Genomic DNA, 20,629 nt, shown 5'->3' with positions numbered 1-20,629 from the left:
CAGGAGGTGTGAAGGTGTGGCCAATCCTGCTCCAGCTAGGAGGTGTGAAGGTGTGGCCCATCCTGCTCCAGCCAGGAGGTGTGAAGGTGTGGCCAATCCTGCTCCAGCCAGGAGGTGTGAAGGCGTGGCCCATCCTGCTTGCACTAGGAGGTGTGAAGGTGTGTCCCACCCTGCTCCAGCTAGGAGGTGTGAAGGTGTGGCCCATCCTTCTCCAGCTAGGAGGTGTGAAGGTGTGGCCCATCCTGCTTGCACTAGGAGGTGCGAAGGTGTGGCCCATCCTGCTCCAGCTAGGAGGTGTGAAGGTGTGGCCCATCCTTCTCCAGCTCGGAGGTGTGAAGGTGTGGCCCATCCTGCTTGCACTAGGAGGTGTGAAGGTGTGGCCCACCCTGCTCCAGCTAGGAGGTGTGAAGGTGTGGCCCATCCTGCTCCAGCCAGGAGGTGTGAAGGTGTGGCCCATCCCGCTCCAGCTAGGAGGTGTGTAAGTGTGGCCCATCCTGCTTGCACTAGGAGGTGTGAAGGTGTGGCCCATCCTGCTCCAGCTAGGAGGTGTGAAGGTGTGGCCCATCCTTCTCCAGCTAGGAGGTGTGAAGGTGTGGCCCATCCTGCTCCAGCTAGGAGGTGTGTAAGTGTGGCCCATCCTGCTTGCACTAGGAGGTGTGAAGGTGTGGCCCACCCTGCTCCAGCTAGGAGGTGCGAAGGTGTGGCCCATCCTGCTCCAGCTAGGAGGTGTGAAGGTGTGGCCCATCCTTTTCCAGCTCGGAGGTGTGAAGGTGTGCCCCATCCTGCTTGCACTAGGACGAGCGAAGGTGTGGCCCATCCTGCTCCAGCTAGGAGGTGTGAAGGTGGCCCATCCTGCTCCTTCTGGGTGGTGTGAAGGTGTGGCCCATCCTGCTCCAGCTAGGAGGTGTGAAGGTGTGGCCCATCCTGCTCCAGCTCGGAGGTGTGTAAGTGTGGCCCATCCTGCTTGCACTAGGAGGTGTGAAGGTGTGGCTCACCCTGCTCCAGCTGGGTGGTGTGAAGGTGTGGTCCAGCCTGCTTGCATTAGGAGGCGTGAAGGTGTGGCCCATCCTGCTCCAGCTAGGAGGTGTATAAGTGTGGTCCATCCTGTTCCAGCTAAGAGGTGTGAAGGTGTGGCCCATCCTGCTCGAGATAGGAGGTGTGAAGGTGTAGCCCATCCTGCTCCCGCTAGGAGGTGTGTAAGTGTGGGCCATCCTGTTCCAGCTAGAAGGTGTGAAGGTGTGGCCCATCCTGCTCGAGCTAGGTGATGTGAAAGTGTGGCTTATCCTGCTTGCACTAGGAGGTGTGTACATGTGGCCCATCCTGCTCCAGCTAGGAGGTGTGATGGTGTGGCCCATCCTTCTCCATTTAGGGGGTGTGTAAGTGTGGCCCATCCTGCTTGTACTAGGAGGTGTGTAAGTGTGGCCCATCCTGCATGCACTAGGAGGTGTGTAGGTTTGGTCCATCCTGCCCGGTGTGAAGGTGTGGCCCATCCTGCTCCAGCTAGGAGGTGTGAAGGTGTGGCCCATCCTGCTTGCACTGGTGTGTAAGTGTGGCCCATCCTACTCCAGCTAGGAGGTGTGAAGGTGTGGCCCATCCTGCTTGCACTAGGAGGTGTGTAAGTGTGGCCCATCCTGCTCCAGCTAGTATGTGTGAAGGTGAGGCCCATCCTGCTTGCACTACAAGGTCTGTAAGTGTGGCCCATCCTGCTTGCACTAGGAGGGTTGTAAGTGTGGCCCATCCTGTTCCATCTAGAAGGTGTGAAGGTGTGGCCCATCCTTCTCCAGCTTGGAGGTGTGAAGGTGTGGCACATCTTGCTCGAGCTAGGAGATGTGAAGGTGTGGCCTATCCTGCTGCCACTAGGAGGTGTGTACGTGTGGCCGATCCTGCTCCAGCTAGGAGGTGTGAAGGTGTGGCCCATCCTGCTCCATCTAGGGGGTGTATAAGTGTGGCCCATCCTGTTTGTACTAGGAAATGTGTACGTGTGGCCCATCCTGCATGCACTAAGAGGTGGGTAGGTTTGGCCCATCCTGCTCCAGGTAGAGGTGTGAAGGTGTGGTCCATCCTGCTCCAGCTAGGAGGTGTGAAGGTGTGGCACATCCTGCTTGCACTGGTGTGTAAGTGTGGCCCATCCTACTCCAGCTAGGAGGGGTGAAGGTGTGGCCCATCCTGCTTGCACTAGGAGGTGTGTAGTGCGGCCTTCCTGCTCGAGCTAGGAGGTGTGTAGTGTGGCCCTCCTACTCGGGCTAGGAGGTGTCTAGGTGTGGCACATCATGCTCTTGCTAGGAGGTAAGTAGGTGTGGCCCATCCTGCTTGAGCTAGGAGGTGTGTAGAAGCTAGGAGGTATGTATGTGTGACCCCTTCTGTTCGAGCTAGGAGATGTGTCGGTGTGGCCCATCCTGCTCGTGCTAAGAGGTAAGTAGGTGTGGCCCATACTGCTTGAGCTAGGAGGTGTGTAGTATGGCCCTCCTGCTCGAGCTAGGAGGTGTGTAGGTGTGGCCCTCCTGCTCGAGCTAGGAGGTATGTAGTGCAGCCCTCCTGCTCCGGCTAGGAGGTGTCTAGGTGTGGCACATCCTGCTCTTGCTAGGAGGTAAGTAGGTGTGGCCCATCCTGCTAGTGCTAGGAGGTGTGTAGGTGTGAACCCTCCTGCTCGAGCTAGGAAGTGTGTAGAAGCTTGGAGGTATGTATGTGTGGCCCCTTATGCTCAAGCGAGGAGGTGTGTAGGCGTGGCCCATCCTGCTCGTGCTAAGAGGTAAGTAGGTGTGGCCCATCCTGCTAGAGCTAGGAGGTGTGTAGTTGTGGCCCTCCTGTTTGAGCTAGGAGGTGTGTAGAAGCTAGAAAGGCAAGGGCTGGAGCAGGCTGTAGCTGGAGGCCTGGCTGGCCACAGTAATGAACGTCCCCGCATTGGCTGTCTAGGGGACACCCCTGGAGACACTACCCTCTTATTGGGCACCAGGTGCACCCGACCCCATACTCGCCAATTCTGTGGGACAACCCTGTACCACCCGCCACTCCCCTCCACTCTCCTCCCTTCTGACGTTGCCCTCCATTCTATCCAACACAAGATTGAGGCCCACTCCATGGACAGACCGCACCAGGAGGCTGGCAGACAGGAGAGGGCCAGACCCACTCCACTCTGTGGTGAGTCCACACTTCAAGGCTTTGGCCAGGCCCCCCACAGCCCTCCTCCCACCCCCGGCAACACAGCTCCTAGTCTGACAAAGAGTGACGCCAAAGATAGTACAGAAGGGCAATGGTGGGGCACCTACTCTCGCCCAGACAGAAGCCTCTCTCTTGCCATTTATTCATCAGACCAGGACAGGGGGCGCACAAGGCAGGGGTCACAACGCCCCCTCCCCTTCTCAAAGATCTTGCAGTTTCATCAAGTCTTTCATTTGGTATTAACTGTGACGCGAGGCGGCAGTGGCCCTCACACGAAGCAGCAGTGGTCCTCACACGGCCCTCACACGAGGCAGCAGTGGCCCTCACACAAAGCAGTAGTGGCCCTCACACGGCCCTCACACGAGGCAGCACTGGCCCTCACACGAGGCAGCAGTGGCGCTCACACGAGGCAGCAGTGGCCCCGTGCCCTCGCACGAGGCAGCAGTGGCCCCTGCCCTCACGTGAGGCAGCAGTCGCCCCTGATGGAGCAGTGGGTCCTACCCTGAGGGAGCAGTGTGCTCTACCCTGAGGGAGCAGTGTGCTCTACCCGAGGGAGCAGTGGGTCCTACCCTGAGGGAGCAGTGGGTCCTCCCTGAGGGAGCAGTGTGCTCTACCCCGGGGGAGCAGTGGGTCCTACCCTGAGGGAGCAGTGGGTCCTACCCCGAGGGAGCAGTGGGACCTACCCCGAGGGAGTAGTGTGCTCTACCCCGGCGGAGCAGTAAGCTCTACCCGAGGGAGCAGTGGGTCCTATCCTGAGGGAGCAGTGTGCTCTACCCCGGGGGAGCAGTGGGTCCTACCCCGAGGGAGCAGTGGGTCCTACGCCGAGGGAGCAGGGGGTCCTACCCTGAGGGAGCAGTGGGTCCTACCCCGAGGGAGCAGTGTGCTCTACCCCGGGGAGAAGTGGGTCCTACTCTGAGGGAGCAGTGGGTCCTACCCTGAGGGAGCAGTGTGCTCTACCCCGGGGGAGCATTGGACCCTACCCTGAGGGAGCAGTGGGTCCTACCCTGAGGGAGCAGTGGGTCCTACCCTGAGGGAGCAGTGAGCGCTACCCATGGGAGCAGTGGGTCCTACCCTGAGGGAGGAGTGTGCTCTACCCCGGGGGAGCAGTGGGCCCTACCCTGAAGGAGCAGTGGGTCCTACCCTGAGGGAGCAGTGAGCTCTACCCCGGGGGAGCAGTGGACCCTACCCTGAGGGAGCAGTGGGTCCTACTCTGAGGGAGCAGTGAGCTCTACCCCGAGGGAGGAGTAGGTCCTACCCTGAGGGAGCAGTGAGTCCTACCCCGAGGGAGCAGTGTGCTCTACCCCAGGGGAACAGTGGGCCCTATCCTGAGGGAGCAGTGGGTCCTAACCTCAGAGAGCAGTGAGCTCTACCCCGAGGGAGCAGTGGGTCCTACTCTGAGGGAACAGTGGGCCCTATCCTGAGGGAGCAGTGGGTCCTACCCTGAGGGAGCAGTGAGCTCTACCCGGGGGGAGCAGTGGGTCCTACCCTGAGGGAGCAGTGGGTCCTACCCTGAGGGAGCATTGAGCTCTACCCGAGGGAGCAGTGGGTCCTACCCTGAGGGAGCAGTGGGTCCTACCCTGAGGGAGCAGTGTGCTCTACCCCGGGGGAGCAGTGGGCCCTACCCTGAGGGAGCAGTGGGTCCTACTCTGAGGGAGCAGTGAGCTCTACCCCGAGGGAGCAGTAGGTCCTACCCTGAGGGAGCAGTATGCTCTACCCCAGGGGAGCAGTGGGCCCTACTGTGAGGGAGCAGTGGGTCCTAACCTCAGACAGCAGTGAGCTCTACCCCGAGGGAGCAGTGGGTCCTACTCTAAGGGAGCAGTGGACCCTACCCTGAGGGAGCAGTGGGTCCTACCCTGAGGGAGCAGTGAGCTCTACCCCGGGGGAGCAGTGGGCCCTACCCATAGGGAGCAGTGGGTCCTACCCTGGGGGAGTAGTGTGTTCTACCCCGGGGGAGCAGTGGGCCCTACCCTGAGGGAGCACTGGGTCCTACTCTGAGGGAGCAGTGGGTCCTACTCTGAAGGAGCACCGAGCTCTACCCCGAGGGAGCAGTGGGTCCTACCCTGAGGAAGCAGTGTGCTCTACCCAGGGGGAGCAGTGGGCCCTACCCTGAGGGGGCAGTGGGTCCTACCCTGAGGGAGCAGTGAGCTCTACCCGAGGGAGCGGTGGGTCCTACCCTGAGGGAGCAGTGGGTCCTACCCTGAAGGAGCAGTGTGCGCTACCCCGGGGGAGCAGTGGGCCTTACCCTGAGGGAGCAGTGGATCCTAATCTGAGGGAGCAGTGAGCTCTAACCCGAGGGAGCAGTGGGTCATACCCTGAGGGAGCAGTGGGTCCTACCCTGAGGGAGCAGTGATCTCTACCCGAGGGAGCAGTGGGTCCTACCCTGAGGGAGCAGTGGGTCCTACCCTGAGGGAGCAGTGTGCTCTACCCTGGGGGAGCAGTGGGTCCTACCCAGAGGGAGCAGTGTGCTCTACCCCGGGAGAGCAGTGGGCTCTACCCCAACGGAGCAGTGTGCTCTACCCCGGGGGAACAGTGGGTCCTACCCTAAGGGAGCAGTGTGCTCTACCGCGGGGAAGCAGTGGGCCCTACCCTGAGGGAGCAGTGGGTCCTACTCTGAGGGAGCAGTGAGCTCTACCCCGAGGGAGCAGTGGGTCCTACCCTGAGGGAGCAGTGTGCTCTAACCCGGGGGAGCGGTGGGCTCTACCCTGAAGGAGTAGTGGGTCCTACTCTGAGGGAACAGTGAGCTCTACCCTGGGGGAGCAGTGGGTCCTACCCTGAGGGAGCAGTGTGCTCTACCCCGGGAGAGCAGTGGGCTCTACCCCAACGGAGCAGTGTGCTCTACCCCGGGGGAACAGTGGGTCCTACCCTAAGGGAGCAGTGTGCTCTACCGCGGGGGAGCAGTGGGCCCTACCCTGAGGGAGCAGTGGGTCCTACCCTGAGGGAGCAGTGGGTCCTACCCTGAGGGAGCAGTGTGCTCTAACCCGGGGGAGCAGTGTGCTCTACCCCGGGGGAGCAGTGGGTCCTACCCTGAGGGAGCAGTGTGCTCTTACCCGGGGGAGCAGTGTGCTCTACCCCGGGGGAGCAGTGGGTCCTACCCTGAGGGAGCAGTGGGTCCTACCCTGAGGGAACAGTGTGCTCTACCCTGGGGGAGCAGTGGGTCCTACCCTGAGGGAGCAGTGGGTTCTAACCTCAGAGAGGAGTGGATCCTAACCCCGGGAAGCAATTGGCACTACATAAAGGGATTAGAAGACTTTAAACTCAAAGAGAAGTTCATCCTACCCAGAGGGAGCACAAGGCTATAACCATAGGGAGCAGTCCACTCTAACATGGGGGGGCATGGTACTCCTACCTGAAACAGTGCTGCACCCTACTCCGAGGGAGGAGCAGGCTCTAATATTAGGGAGCAGTGGACTCTAACCTAATGGAGCAGTAGATCCTAACCTGAGGGAGCAGGGAGCTATTAACAGAGGGAGCAACAGGCTCTAACCTCAGAGAGCAGTGGCCCCTAACCTGCGGAAGAAATGGGCTCTAACCTGAGGGAGTAGTGAATTCTACAATGAAGAAGCAACAGACTTTAAACTTAGGGAGAAGTGGCCCTACTCAGTGAACTGTTGCAACACTGGAGATTGATAGTGTGAGCATCCTGAATGAATAAATACCACTTCCAGAGGAAGAAGCAGGCTCTTACCTTACTGAGCTGTCCACTTTAACCTGAAGCAGAGGATCCTAACCCGAGGAAGCACCAAGCTCTTATCAGAGGGTGCAGCAGGCTCTAACCTTAGGGAGCAGTGGATTATATGCTGCTGTAGCAACTGACCCTACCCTGGGGGGCCCTGTGTGCTCTTCCAGAGGAAACAGCAAGCTCTAACCTGAGGTAGCAGTGGAGCCTACCATAGGGAGCATTAACCTTTAACTGAGGGAGCAGTGTACCCCACTCTAAGAGAGCAGCGTACCCCACTCTGAGAGAGCAACAAGCTCTAAACTCAAGGAGCAGTGGACCCTACCCCGAGGGAGCACTGAGCTCTTATCAGAGAAAGCAACAGGCTCTAACCTAAGGGACCAATGGACCTTACCCAAATATAAAAGCAGCCTCTAAACCTAGGAGCACATGGCACAGGAACACTAGCCTGAGGGAGCACTTTCCAGAGGAAAATGTGAATCCTATCAGAGGGAGCATTGACCGTTCACTGAGGTCGAAGGTTGCTCTTACCTGAGGGAGCAATGGACCCTACTCTGAGAGGGCAGCAGGCTCTAAACTCAGGGAGCAATGACTGTCCTGTTCCGCCGGAGAGAACAATCTCTTGTGGCGGGAAAAAGGACATCTTTTCAGATGGTGCAAAACTCAAGTGCACAAGACAGTAGTAGCAGTGGGAGCCTTCTCAGGCAGTGAAACCTCAGAGCACTAGGGTGATGCTGTGGTACTGACAGTACAGCATGCATTGAAAACTCAGGGCACTAGGGTGATGCTGTGGTACTGACAGTACAGAGGCAGTGAAACCTCAGAGCACTAGGGTGATGCTGTGGTACTGACAGTACAGCATGCAGTGAAACCCCAGAGCACTAGGGGGATGCTGTGGTACTGACAGTACAGAGGCAGTGAAACCTCAGAGCACTAGGGTGATGATGTGGTACTGACAGTACAGGGGCAGAGAAACCTCAGAGCACTAGGGTGATGCTGTGGTACTGACAGTACAGCATGCATTGAAACCTCAGGGCACTAGGGTGATGCTGTGGTACTGACAGTACAGAGGCAGTGAAACCTCAGAGCACTAGGGTGATGCTGTGGTACTGACAGTACAGCATGCAGTGAAACCCCAGAGCACTAGGGTGATGCTGTGGTACTGACAGTACAGAGGCAGTGAAACCTCAGAGCACTAGGGTGATGATGTGGTACTGACAGTACAGGGGCAGAGAAACCTCAGAGCACTAGGGTGATGCTGTGGTACTGACAGTACAGCATGCAGTGAAACCTCAGAGCACTAGGGTGATGCTGTGGTACTGACAGTACAGCATGCAGTGAAACCCCAGAGCACTAGGGTGATGCTGTGGTACTGACAGTACAGAGGCAGTGAAACCTCAGAGCACTGGGGTGATGATGTGGTACTGACAGTACAGGGGCAGAGAAACCTCAGAGCACTAGGGTGATGCTGTGGTACTGACAGTACAGCATGCAGTGAAACCTCAGAGCACTAGGGTGATGCTGTGGTACTGACAGTACAGAGGCAGTGAAACCTCAGAGCACTAGGGTGATGATGTGGTACTGACAGTACAGAGGCAGTGAAACCTCAGGGCACTAGGGTGATGCTGTGGTACTGACAGTACAGAGGCAGTGAAACCTCAGGGCACTAGGGTGATGCTGTGGTACTGACAGTACAGCATGCAGTGAAACCTCAGGGCACTAGGGTGATGCTGTGGTGCTGACAGTACAGAGGCAGTGAAACCTCAGAGCACTAGGGTGATGCTGTGGTGCTGACAGTACAGCATGCAGTGAAACCTCAGAGCACTAGGGTGATGCTGTGGTGCTGACAGTACAGAGGCAGTGAAACCTCAGAGCACTAGGGTGATGATGTGGTGCTGACAGTACAGAGGCAGTGAAACCTCAGAGCACTAGGGTGATGCTGTGGTGCTGACAGTACAGAGGCAGTGAAACCTCAGAGCACTAGGGTGATGCTGTGGTACTGACAGTACAGAGGCAGTGAAACCTCAGAGCTCTAGGGTGATGCTGTGGTACTGACAGTACAGAGGCAGTGAAACCTCATAGCACTAGGGTGATGCTGTGGTACTGACAGTACAGAGGCAGTGAAACCTCAGAGCACTAGGGTGATGCTGTGGTACTGACAGTAAAGAGGCAGTGAATCCTCAGAGCACTAGGGTGATGCTGTGGTACTGACAGTACAGCATGCAGTGAAACCTCAGAGCACTAGGGTGATGCTGTGGTACTGACAGTACAGCATGCAGTGAAACCCCAGAGCACTAGGGTGATGATGTGGTACTGACAGTACAGCATGCAGTGAAACCCCAGAGCACTAGGTTGATGCTGTGGTACTGACAGTACAGAGGCAGTGAAACCTCATAGCACTAGGGTGATGCTGTGGTACTGACAGTACAGAGGCAGTGAAACCACAGAGCACTAGGGTGATGCTGTGGTACTGACAGTACAGCATGCAGTGAAACCTCAGAGCACTAGGGTGATGCTGTGGTACTGACAGTACAGCATGCAGTGAACCCTCAGAGCACTAGGGTGATGATGTGGTACTGACAGTACAGCATGCAGTGAACCCTCAGAGCACTAGGGTGATGCTGTGGTACTGACAGTACAGCATGCAGTGAAACCTCAGAGCACTAGGGTGATGCTGTGGTACTGACAGTACAGAGGCAGTGAAACCACAGAGCACTAGGGTGATGCTGTGGTACTGACAGTACAGCATGCAGTGAAACCTCAGAGCACTAGGGTGATGCTGTGGTACTGACAGTACAGCATGCAGTGAACCCTCAGAGCACTAGGGTGATGATGTGGTACTGACAGTACAGCATGCCATCAGGCACAAAGTCGTTCAAAGCCGGCATTCAAAAGTAAAGGGTAATGGTCATCCCAAGAAAGTTATAGCAGATTCTGAACCTGACCTCACCACCCTTCTCATGTGCACCCTCAATAAAGTGCCTCTATCTGGACACCTTAGATTGCAAAAGTATGATATGAAGTCTGGGGTGTGCGGCGGTATGAGGATCCATTTCTTGGGTTACACAAAGTGCCAAAAGGACTATGAAGGACTATGAAGGACGCTCAGCGATGGGGAGGGTCAATGCTACAGAAAAAAGATGTAACCATCATTTAATGGCACAAGGGGAGGGAACTCAAAATGAAACCTGGCCCATGCAGGCCCGATTAAGTGCAGTCAGTTCCTGCTGAAGATTGGCTTTGTATCAAGAGAAGGAAGATGGAGGAGCTCATCATCCACCAGCACAGGGTGTGTCAGAGGGTACCCCCAGTGCATCAAGCTGAAAGTAAACACTAGATGGGACCCATTGCCACTACTGCCAGGGAATATTTATAAGACTTCCTTGACTCGATGGTGTCAGTCGATAGCAGTGAACCAGTGGTAGCCACTGCGAGGCTGTGACCCATAGTATTTATAAAAAAGAATGACGCAGGCAGAACATGACCGCGTATAGATATTTGGAGCCTCAATAAAGCAAATGTCACAGAAAGTTACATGTGACCCAGAATTTCCAAACTCTATTTGTGGGGGTGATCAAAGAGGCTTCCCTTCTGTTACGAGGAATTCATGTTGCAAGTGCCACTTTGATGACTGCGGCTGAGGCAAACTGAGCGAGCTTTACTTTTTGTTCTGAACTGATACAATATTAGCTTGCATGCACACAGAAAGATAACGTATCAAATCTACCACATGTAAAAACATACATGTACCTTATAAATACATGGGCAAGTCATGAGTCTCAATATAAGTGCCCTTTTACAATGATTCAGAACATAGTGGTTAGGGCTCTCTTGCAAAATGCCCTTTTGACTTCTAAACAGGTTGTCAGACACGGAAGGCAGGTAAATGCGTGATCCCAACCTTCTGCCGTTGGGATCAGCAGAAATAGCCTTGAGTGTATGGACAGATAAATCTTGTGGATAGTAGATATAGGGCCTCATCCCAAGGTTGGCGGTAAGCGGTTAACGGCGCCGGTAAGGGTGCCGGTGCCGTTAACCCCTTACCGCCGCATTACGAGGTCCTTTAGCGGATCCCGCTAAGGGCGGCTGGAAAAAAAATGGCTAAGTGCAGGCCAACAGTGGCAAAGGCCAGTAAGTGCCAAGGCAAGTGCTGTGTGTAGACGGAGGCTGAAAGACGATTGGGTGTGGGAGGCCGGGGCCCGAAGGACACATAAGGGCCCTGGTCACCAATCACAGCGACCATGAGATTAGCAGAGGAGGGAAGAAGGGATGGAGGGGGTAAAAAGGAAAGTCTTGAGGAGCTTCTGGAATTTGAGGAGGTCCGCTCAAGACAAAGAGGAAGGGGGAGGCTGTTCCATAAGGGAGAGCCTGCTGAAAAAAGAGATCGTCATCCGGCTCTCTGTTTAGCGAAACGCTTGACACACAGAGAGTTCATACCAGAGGAACGCAGAGGTCTAGGGGGAGAGTATTTAGTAAGGGCAAGTTGCAGATAGCATGGTTCCTGGTCCCAGACAACCTTGTGGATGATGCAGAGGGATTTTGAACTTGATCCTTGCAGCAACCCGGGAGCCAGTGAAGAGATTTTAGGGCAGAAGTGATGAGGTCCCTGGGCTTGAGGCCAAGGATAAGTCTTGCTGCCCTATTCTGGATTAACTGGATGGGTCGTAGAGAAGAAGAGGGTAGATTCAAGAGAAGGCTAATGCAGTAGTCAAGCTCTGATAGAACCAGGGCTCTGGTAACATTGAGCTTCTGGGTGAAAGTAAGAAAAGGGAGAATTCCTTTGAGAAGGAAGGGTTGAAAGTTGGACTTCTTGGCAAGGTTCTGAATGTGACAGAGGAAGGAAAGAGAGGAGTCGAAGATGACTTAAAGGTTTCTGACTTCAGATGAAGGAGAAGGGGGAGAGCCCATAGAGGAAGGCCAGAGTGAGGGGAAGAAAGAGGGAATAGGGGTCCAAATAGGAAGTATCTCAGTCTTGCTGGCATTGAGACAGCGATTGTTGGAAGTGCACCAGGACTGGATAGCAGATAGCAGTCAGGGATGATGGAAGATGCAAGAGGGTGAACAGGAAGTTTGAAAAAGAATTGTGTGTCGTCTGGGTAGCACTGGAAGTTGGGGTAGAAGGAGGAAATGTAGAGTGCCAGCTGAGCAAGATAAGTGTTAAACAGCCAGGGGGAGAGGTTGGAGCCCTGGTGGACCTCACGGGTGGAGAAAGGTAGGTGAGAAAGTGCCCAGAATAAACTGGGATGAACAGTCAGTTAGGAAGGAGGTCAGCCAATCCACTTCCCGCTGTGAGATACCCAGGGTATCATGGGGCCATTTTATGAGGATGGAGTGGTTGACCGTGTCAAAGGCAGAGGAAAGATTGAGAAGGATAAGGGCAGCTGCAGAGTTGGAGTTAAGAGATGTCAGCAGTTCTTCACGGGTGCTCAGTTTCCGTGCCTCTGGATGCTCGGAATCCAGATTGCTGGTCGTGGAGACCGCCAGCAAGTTCGGTGTGTGAAGTAAGTTGGGGAAGGCCAGCTTCTCCAGGTGTTTCCAGAGGAAGATAGACATAGGGCGGTAGTTGGCTGGGCAGCTAGGGTCTGCTGAAGGTTTTTTCAGGATGTGGCGCAGAATAGAGTGCTTGTTGGAGGGGAAAGAGCCAGTGGTTGCAGAAATCAGTGAGTACAGGGTCATGAGAACCAATGTTGTCTTTGAGACCTTCATAGAGTGGACCACTCTGGTGACAACTCTGGTGACCTCATCAGGTGTGACAGGGGAGGAGGAGAGAGAGGAAGAAGGAGTTTGGGAGGGGTTGGGGGAGAGGGTAGCAAGGGTGCTCAGCATGTCCAGCATTTTAGTGGTGAAGTGTGTGCCCAGTGCGTTCCAGAGGGTCTGGGACGGAAGAGGGGAGGAGGAGACTGCGGAAGGGTTAGCTAGTTCCTTGCAGATTTTAAAGAGTTAAGCCATCTTGTTGGATGAACCCGATACCAGTGCCTGGATGTGGGCCCTTTTCTTGGCATAGATGGAGAGTCTGTATTGCCTTTGGAGCAGGCGACAGGCCAGGTTGTCAGAGGGTGAGCCTGAGGTTTGCCACTTCCGTTCCGCAGCTCTGCATTTGCATTTCAGAGCTGCAAGTACGGAGTCGTACCAGGTATGATATGATATGATATGATAAGGCATTTGTAACGCGCCTATACACAAGTGTTTCAAGGCGTGACGAGGCAGGGGGGGGACCAAGGGGAGACAGACAACGATCTTACTAGGCCAGGTGTCATTCAGGTCGCGCAAGGGTAGAGGGGAAGGGAAAAGTGCATGGGGGAAAGGGAGAGGGGAAAGTGCAGTAGAGGGTTATTAGCATACAGCATACAGGATAAATAACAAGGGCCAGCTGGTGGCAAGTGCGAGGTAAGTGCAGACAAGTGCTGGGAAGGGGGGTTTATGGATACAGACACAGTCCCGTAGTGCAGGGGTTGCCGTGGAGGCAGTGCAGGGGAGAGTGGCTGGGCCGAGAACGGTGAATGGCCCAGTTGCAGATTCAGTGCAGTTTCAGTAGTATTAGCAGGGGAGAGGGGGAGAGAAAGCGGAGGCAAAGAGGAAGGTTTTGAGGTGCTTCCGGAAGCGGAGGTGGTTCTCCTCAAGTTTCAGGGAGGCAGGAAGGCTGTTCCAGAGGGAGGCCCCTGCTGTGGAAAGAGATCTGGTGGAAGGTGGAAGGTTTCAGGCAGATCCTCATGACTGGGGCAAGAATGTCTAGTGTTAGAAATGGCCAGATGGAGGTTGCTGAGAGCAAAGCCAGAGGTATAGTCTGTGGTGGGGAGACAGGGAGGGACAACGGGGGATGTGAAGCCAGCAGCTGACACTCGTTTCATCAGACGGATGTTCGTGAACGGGGTTGGCAGGATGGGAGGAGGTGCAGTCAGAGGGCTGAGGGGACCCAGGTAGGGGGTCTGACCAGGAGAGAGGTGTGATCAGTGGGGTGGAAAGTGAAAGGTCAGAGTGGATGACGGGACCAGAAGGGGGAATTGAGAGGGAGCGGGATACATAGGTCAAGGAAGAGAGTGGGTGCTGTGATGGCAGAGTGCAAGTGGATGTTTCAGTCGCCCAAGAGAAGGAGTTCAGAGGAGGTTGAGAGGAGAGAACAGCAGAAATCAGCCCATTCAGAGAGGAACAGGGTGGTAGCGCCAGTGGGCCTGTAGAATGTGGCAATGGTCAGAGAGGAGGAGGGAGAGATGACCGACTTGCAAACCAGGCTCTCGAAGGAGGAGTAAGGCTGGGTGGGTATAAGGGAGGAAGGGCCCAACTCAAGGAAGAATAAGACAACCTCACTGCGGGGCTTGGAGATGATCTTGTAGCCATCAGGGAGAAGGGAGTCAAAAGCAGTGACTGAGTTGGCATTGAAACACGTCTCAGTAAGAGCAAGGAAGTCGAGGTCCAATTCTTCAACAAGTAGGCAGATGTTGACGAGGTGTTTGCTGAACTAGCGTTAAGTGTAGCTCAGTGGTCGAAGTGAGCGGGAGCGGTGCTCCTATACTTTTTTAAATTACCTTGTACAGCTCCTATACTTTTATTTTAAAAAGAACCCGTTCCGGAATGGTTTTGTTTTAAAATAAAAGTGTAGGAAGAAGTTGAAATCTTCCCTTTCAGTGCGTGAGGGGTTCTGGCAATGGGGTTTGTGGGAGCAGGGGCAGGCCAGCAGGGAACATAGTTCCACTACTTCTTTTCGTACACTTCGACCACTGGTGTAGCTAGATGAAGGAGGTCACCGCCTTTGAAGGTTTTCTAAGGAGGGTTACAGGGGTGTGGTACACCAGACGGAGGGGGAGGGACAGAGAGAGTGGACAAGGGTTACAGGGGTGTGGTACCCCAGACGGAGGGGGAGTGACAGAGAGAGTGGACAAGGCAGAAGCAGATGTGGGCAGGAAGTTGATGAGGGCCGGCAGCACCGCTCCAAGAGGAGGAGGTTGGGTTGAGAACCTGAACCAAGATAGTGCCAGTGTGGTAGACATTAATGGTGCAGCGGGATGTCAATCTAGTTCAGCTTTTTCTGTAGTGCAATTGGGATTGAGTCCAGAAGATTACTGTCATATGTTTAGGAGACCGTGATAAACCGGAAACCAGTAGATTATTTCCAAGGCTTCCTTTATATCTCAAATATATAAGTTAAATAAGCAAGGAGCTAAACCATGCCAGTCCCGTAAACCCATTGTCACTGGGGTGTCCCGCAATGGTCTCCACTCATATTTATCACCGTTACAGTTAACGTCTTCCTATACCAATTTATCCTTATGCGATTTTACCGAATTTATTTCACTGAAAAAGGGAGGGGACATTGTTTATGTGTAATGCATAAAGACGTAGAAAGTCCTACAGTTCAGTGGCTGCAGCCAAGGAGTGGCAGAAGAGGATGGGGCCGAGGGCAATGACACAGAGGAACTTAGACCAGATGTGTTCACTTGTGGGTGTCCCTGAAAACATCGAATGTAAAAAGTCAGCGGGAGGAAAAAACTAAATTTATTTGCACGAAAAACGTTTTACTTAGTTTTTTCCACAGACATCCACTTTCGGCAGCTGTGTCTCTGCTTACGTGGTGGGGAACCGGCTCTGCAGAGGCGACACCCGCGGCAGCCCACTATGCCATGATAGCGAACAGAGGTGCAGGGGACACCCCCCTAGCCCCGTGCTCCCCTTGTTTCTTAAAATGGCACCGTATGGCATATTTGTTCAGCATTTGTGGCTGTTTGAAATTTTCGTACAGCTGAAATTCAAACAAATGTGCCACCGAGTTTTTTATATTTCAACATTTCTACAGATACCATGGCCTGCATCCATCACGGAAGACGACATGAGTCCCCCAGTGGATGACAGAGACCATTGCCAGCAAATGAGATGTCCTAGGCTTCTCATTTCCTTGTGGTAGGACTAGAGAACAGTAAGTTCTATTTCCTTTGCCCCCCTCTCAGCAGGCAGGTGCCTCCTGCGGGGAGAGAAGGAAGGCACCATTCTTAGGGGGAGATACAGCGCTAATTGGTATAACCTCAGATTTTAGATATTCATCATGTTGCAGAGTAGAGTAAAAGCATTAGAACGCCAGAGGCTGGTGGCATTCCCTCAAAAAAGAATGACAAAATAACGAAAAAGACATTTTGGAAGTTCGATCGAAAAACTATTCGCTTTTTTCAGCCTTGTTATTTTATATTCAATATTTCAACGTAGAACCAGGCTGGTTTATAGCTTTATTTATACATAGCAGACGGCAACACATCTTCCTATATGTGGACCCCGCCAACGTTTTCCCATAACAGCTACAACCAGGGCTAACAAGCACGAAGCCATGACATGCTTGCCCACAAGAAAAACCGGAATAAACCTTCATCGAAGTCCATCAACTGAAGGAAAACACTTGAGCTGTTCTGTAGCCTGCTGCACTTCACAGCACTTCAAACACTCAGGCCCTGATTCTGAGCCTGGGCAATATATAGCGAGGAAAGCCGACATTCCCCCCTCCAGTTACCAGCACCACCATCTGGAGTGGGTGGGTGGGTGCTTGTACTGGGCAGGGTTGCTTTCCAGCAGCAAAAGCTGAGAACATCTCTCTTTGTGCGGGAAACATGTGCGCCAGTGTCATTGCGAGCATTTCTTAATAGACTGCCACTTTTCTAATTTAAGAGCGTTTTCTTAAACTTTCATTAAACTAGAAAGGTGGTGCAGCATTCTAGGGAATGCTAGGTTCACAATGGGAAGAAGTGCGCAGTGGAGCTCCACGGCACCTCCCGGGGTACCGTTAATGTGCGCGTCTATTGGCTGGTGCAGGAAGGGTGGTGTTCTGGCCTCTGAATACAGTCATTGCCTGCCCCTTACATGTGAGGCGGTTGGCAGGGCTGTTGCCATGCCGTAAATGACAGCTTTGCATGAGTGGCGGGCTTCGCTTATTGCTGCCACTCCCGTATTACACCAGAATATGTCTCTTCATGGAAAGGTGTTTTCTATTTTATCACGCGCTTCAGAATCAGGCCCCCAAAGGGACTATGTACACCTGGAAGCAATTAATCTCTATAATTACCTTCACATTAAGGGTTCTTACTTTGGAATAACACTGATTCATTAAGCCAGATCACTCTACACTAACTTCAGTTTTTGTTCTGTGTAAATAAAGTTGTTGTCAGATTGACATGGATCCAGGAAAGGTCCTGTACTGGCTGTCTCCACGATGGTGGACCCTAATCAAAGCCTCAGCGTCTATTAACTAGATTGAGCAGTAACCCAAAACTCAGGGAGCAGAAAGCCTAACTTGAGGGAGCAGGGGATCCTAGCCTTAGGATGCAGCAGACCCCTACCCGAGGGAGGAGCAGATCCTAAAGAGAGCGATAGAAAGCCTAACTTGCGGGAGCAGGGGATCCTAGCCTTAGGATGCAGCAGCCCCCAACCCGAGGGAGGAGCAGACCCTAAAGGGAGCGATAGAAAGCCTAACTTCAGGGAGCAGGGGATCCTAGCCTTAGGATGCAGCAGCCCCCAACCAGAGGGAGGAGCAGACCCTAAAGGGAGCGATAGAAAGCCTAACTTCAGGGAGCAGGGGATCCTAGCCTTAGGATGCAGCAGCCCCCAACCAGAGGGAGGAGCAGACCCTAAAGGGAGCGATAGAAAGCCTAACTTGAGGGAGCAGGGGATCCTAGCCTTAGGATGCAGCAGACCCCTACCCGAGGGAGGAGCAGACCCTAAAGGGAGCGATAGAAAGCCTAACTTGAGGGAGCAGGGGATCCTAGCCCTAGGATGCAGCAGACCCCTACCCGAGGGAGGAGCAGACCCTAAAGGGAGCGATAGAAAGCCTAACTTGAGGGAGCAGGGGATCCTAGCCCTAGGATGCAGCAGACCCCTACCCGAGGGAGGAGCAGATCCTAAAGGGAGCGATAGAAAGCCTAACTTCAGGGAGCAGGGGATCCTAGCCTTAGGATGCAGCAGCCCCCAACCCGAGGGAGGAGCAGACCCTAAAGGGAGCAATAGAAAGCCTAACTTCAGGGAGCAGGGGATCCTAGCCTTAGGATGCAGCAGCCCCCAACCAGAGGGAGGAGCAGACCCTAAAGGGAGCGATAGAAAGCCTAACTTGAGGGAGCAGGGGATCCTAGCCTTAGGGTGCAGCAGCCCCCAACCCGAGGAAGGAGCAGACCCTACAGGGAGCGATAGAAAGCCTAACTTGAGGGAGCAGGGGATCCTAGCCTAAGGATGCAGCAGACCCTACCCAAAGGAAGGAGCAGTCCCTCAAGGAAAGAAGCAGAAAGCATAACTTGATGGAGCAACAGACCCTAGCCTAAAGATGGCGCATACCCTAACCAAAGGGAGGAACAGACACTGAACAAGAGAAGCCCAACTTGAGGGAGCAGCAGACACTAAAGTAAGGGAGCAGCATCCCCCTAAATGGGGGATCAGAAGGCCTTCATTGAGGGTGCAGAGAGCCCTAACCTAGAGAAGCAGCTGGCCCTAGACAAACAGAGAAGCAGACCACATAGTCCCTAGGCCTAACCTTAAGGAAGGCCAGGCGCTAATCTAAGGGAGAAGTAGGCCTACGTCAGGTGGTGCAGCAGAGCCGAATGGAAGTGGGGCACAGGCCCTAACTTGGGGCCAGCAGACCATATCCTTAGGTATCAGTGGATGCCAACCCAAGGGTACAGCGGACTCTGACCAAAGGGAGCAACAGGCCTTACAGGGAGGGCCCAGAAGCTCTAACGTGGGGGAGCAGCAGGTGCTTAACAGAGGAATCAGAAAGTCTAGCTTGAGGGAGTAACAGACGCGAGCCACAGGACCCTTCCTGGGGAAGAAGCACGCTCTGACCTAAGTAAGCTGCGCGCTAACTCGCCAGAGCAGGAGACAAAGGATATCGACGATGAAGTAGGTGAGAGGGGCAGGAGGCAGATGTGGTCTGAACATGGACGGAGCAACTGATAAGACATGAGGGGCAGTGAACAGTGTGATTGTGTGGCAGCACTCACCTGAGACATCTGCGGCCGCAGGTTGATCTCCTTCAAGTTGACCGCGTGGGGCAGCAGGTTGTTGAGTAGCTGGCACAGGAGCACCCCATCACGCAGTGCCTGGGCCAGATCGCACACCTGTGCAGTGTCCCACATCACCCGGTGATTGGGTGGAAGCACTCGGCACTGGATCAGCCAGTGGGCACACTGCCGCCACAGCTCCATAGCTGGCGAGTTCTCTGATAAAGGAGAGTCAAGTTCACTGAACCTCTTCAAAGAGGAGGTCACCAAATCTCCTCTGGGGAACAGACGTGCAAGTCACAGGTACCCCGGGTGCTCAGGTAATTAATACGCCCCCAGGGTGTCTGTGGCTGAAAGAAACTCAACTCCCTGAGGAGTTACTGGGAAGTCCAGGTTCTCAGCAGGTTTTTCCGAAATCCCTTCAATAGATAAAGGGTGCCATGGCACAGCGAATCCAGTGGCTCACCAGGAAATGCTGGAGACCCAGGGGTGTGATCCTCCAGGGCACTGGGCAAGCTGCCCCTCCACCGGGTGTCAGAGGGTCCCTGTGACGAAGCCCTCCTTAGTTCCTCATGTGTCCTGGTCAATGTAATCCATCCACAAGGTGTCAGGTGTCGCAAGTCACCGAAACCCCTCCAGGGAGTGTCAGAGGGTCCAGGTCACCGTGGCCCCTCCAGGGAGTGTCAGAGGGTGCAGGTCACCAGAGCCCCTCCAGGGAGTGTCAGAGGGTGCAGATCACCGGAGCCCCTCCAGGGAGTGTCAGAGGGTGCAGGTCACCAGAGCCCCTCCAGGGAGTGTCAGAGGGTGCAGGTCACCGGAGCCCCTCCAGGGGCTGCCAGAGGGTCCATGTCACCGGAGCCCCTCCAGGGAGTCCCAGAGGGTCCAAGTCACCCAAGCCCCTCCAGGGAGTGTCAGAGGGTGCAGGTCACCAGAGCCCCTCCAGGGAGTGTCAGAGGGTCCAAGTCACGGGAGCCCCTCCAGGGGCTGTCAGAGGGTCCAGGTCACCCGAGGCCCTGCTGGCAATGTCAGGTGTCCCAGGTCACAGAAGGGTCTCCAGCAGGGGCTGCCAGGGGTCCAGGCTACTGCAAGATCACTGGCTGGAGGTCACGCCCTGTCCTGCTTCCTTCTTTCCATGCTTTGTGCCTCTTGGCCCCGTCTCTCCTGCCCCTGCCTTTCCTCTCAGTCCTTTGGGCGCTCAGCACTCCCTGCCTGCCCTCCCTGCGCCCTCTCTCGCCTGTCTCACTGCAGTCTCCTGTGTGCACCGCCCTCCCTGCCCCCTCTCTCTCACTTCCTTCTCTCACGCTCTTGTTTCTAAAAGAGAAAGAGCGGCTCCTTCCTCTTCTGCAACCGTCATTAAAACCGCACAGGACACGTGGGGCGGCGGCAGGAGGAAGTGCAGCCGCCCGGGCCCGGGGCGGAGGAGCAGGGGAGGCTGCAGAGACCTACCCTCTGCGGGGAGACAGGCCACTACAGACCAGAGGCCTCATGTGCAGGGAGTGAGTGCAGGCCACACCAGAGGCCTCGTGTGCAGGGAGTGAGTGCAGGCCACTCCAGAGGCCACATGTGCAGGGAGTGAGTGCAGGCCACACCAGAGGCCTCGTGTGCAGGGAGTGAGTGCAGGCCACACCAGAGGCCTCGTGTGCAGGGAGTGAGTGCAGGCCACTCCAGAGGCCTCATGTGCGGGGAGTGAGTGCAGGCCACTCCAGAGGCCTCATGTGCAGGGAGTGAGGGCAGGCCACACCAAAGACCTCATGTGCAGGGAGTGAGTGCAGGCCACTCCAGAGGCCTCATGTGCAGTTAGTGAGGGCAGGCCTCTCCAGAGGCCCCATGTGCG

At 54.9% G+C, this 20,629-nt stretch overlaps 1 protein-coding gene across 1 annotated transcript in view; it reads right to left on the bottom strand.

The window, feature by feature from the left end:
• Positions 1 to 20,093, bottom strand: part of VAV1 (vav guanine nucleotide exchange factor 1) — a 1,439,562-nt gene extending 1,419,469 nt beyond the window's left edge. Inside the window, exon 1 of the mRNA XM_069604429.1 lies at positions 18,796 to 20,093. Coding sequence (XP_069460530.1) covers positions 18,796 to 18,999 — 204 coding nt within the window. The 5' untranslated portion in view covers positions 19,000 to 20,093. The remainder of the gene's footprint in view (positions 1 to 18,795) is intronic.
• Between the last annotated feature and the right edge of the window lie 536 nt (positions 20,094 to 20,629).

This window comes from Ambystoma mexicanum, chromosome 3q (genome assembly GCF_040938575.1).
Source record: "Ambystoma mexicanum isolate Mex_15411 chromosome 3q, UKY_AmexF1_1, whole genome shotgun sequence".
In the NCBI taxonomy this organism is placed as follows: domain Eukaryota; kingdom Metazoa; phylum Chordata; class Amphibia; order Caudata; family Ambystomatidae; genus Ambystoma; species Ambystoma mexicanum.
This window is presented reverse-complemented; position numbering and strand designations above follow the sequence as displayed.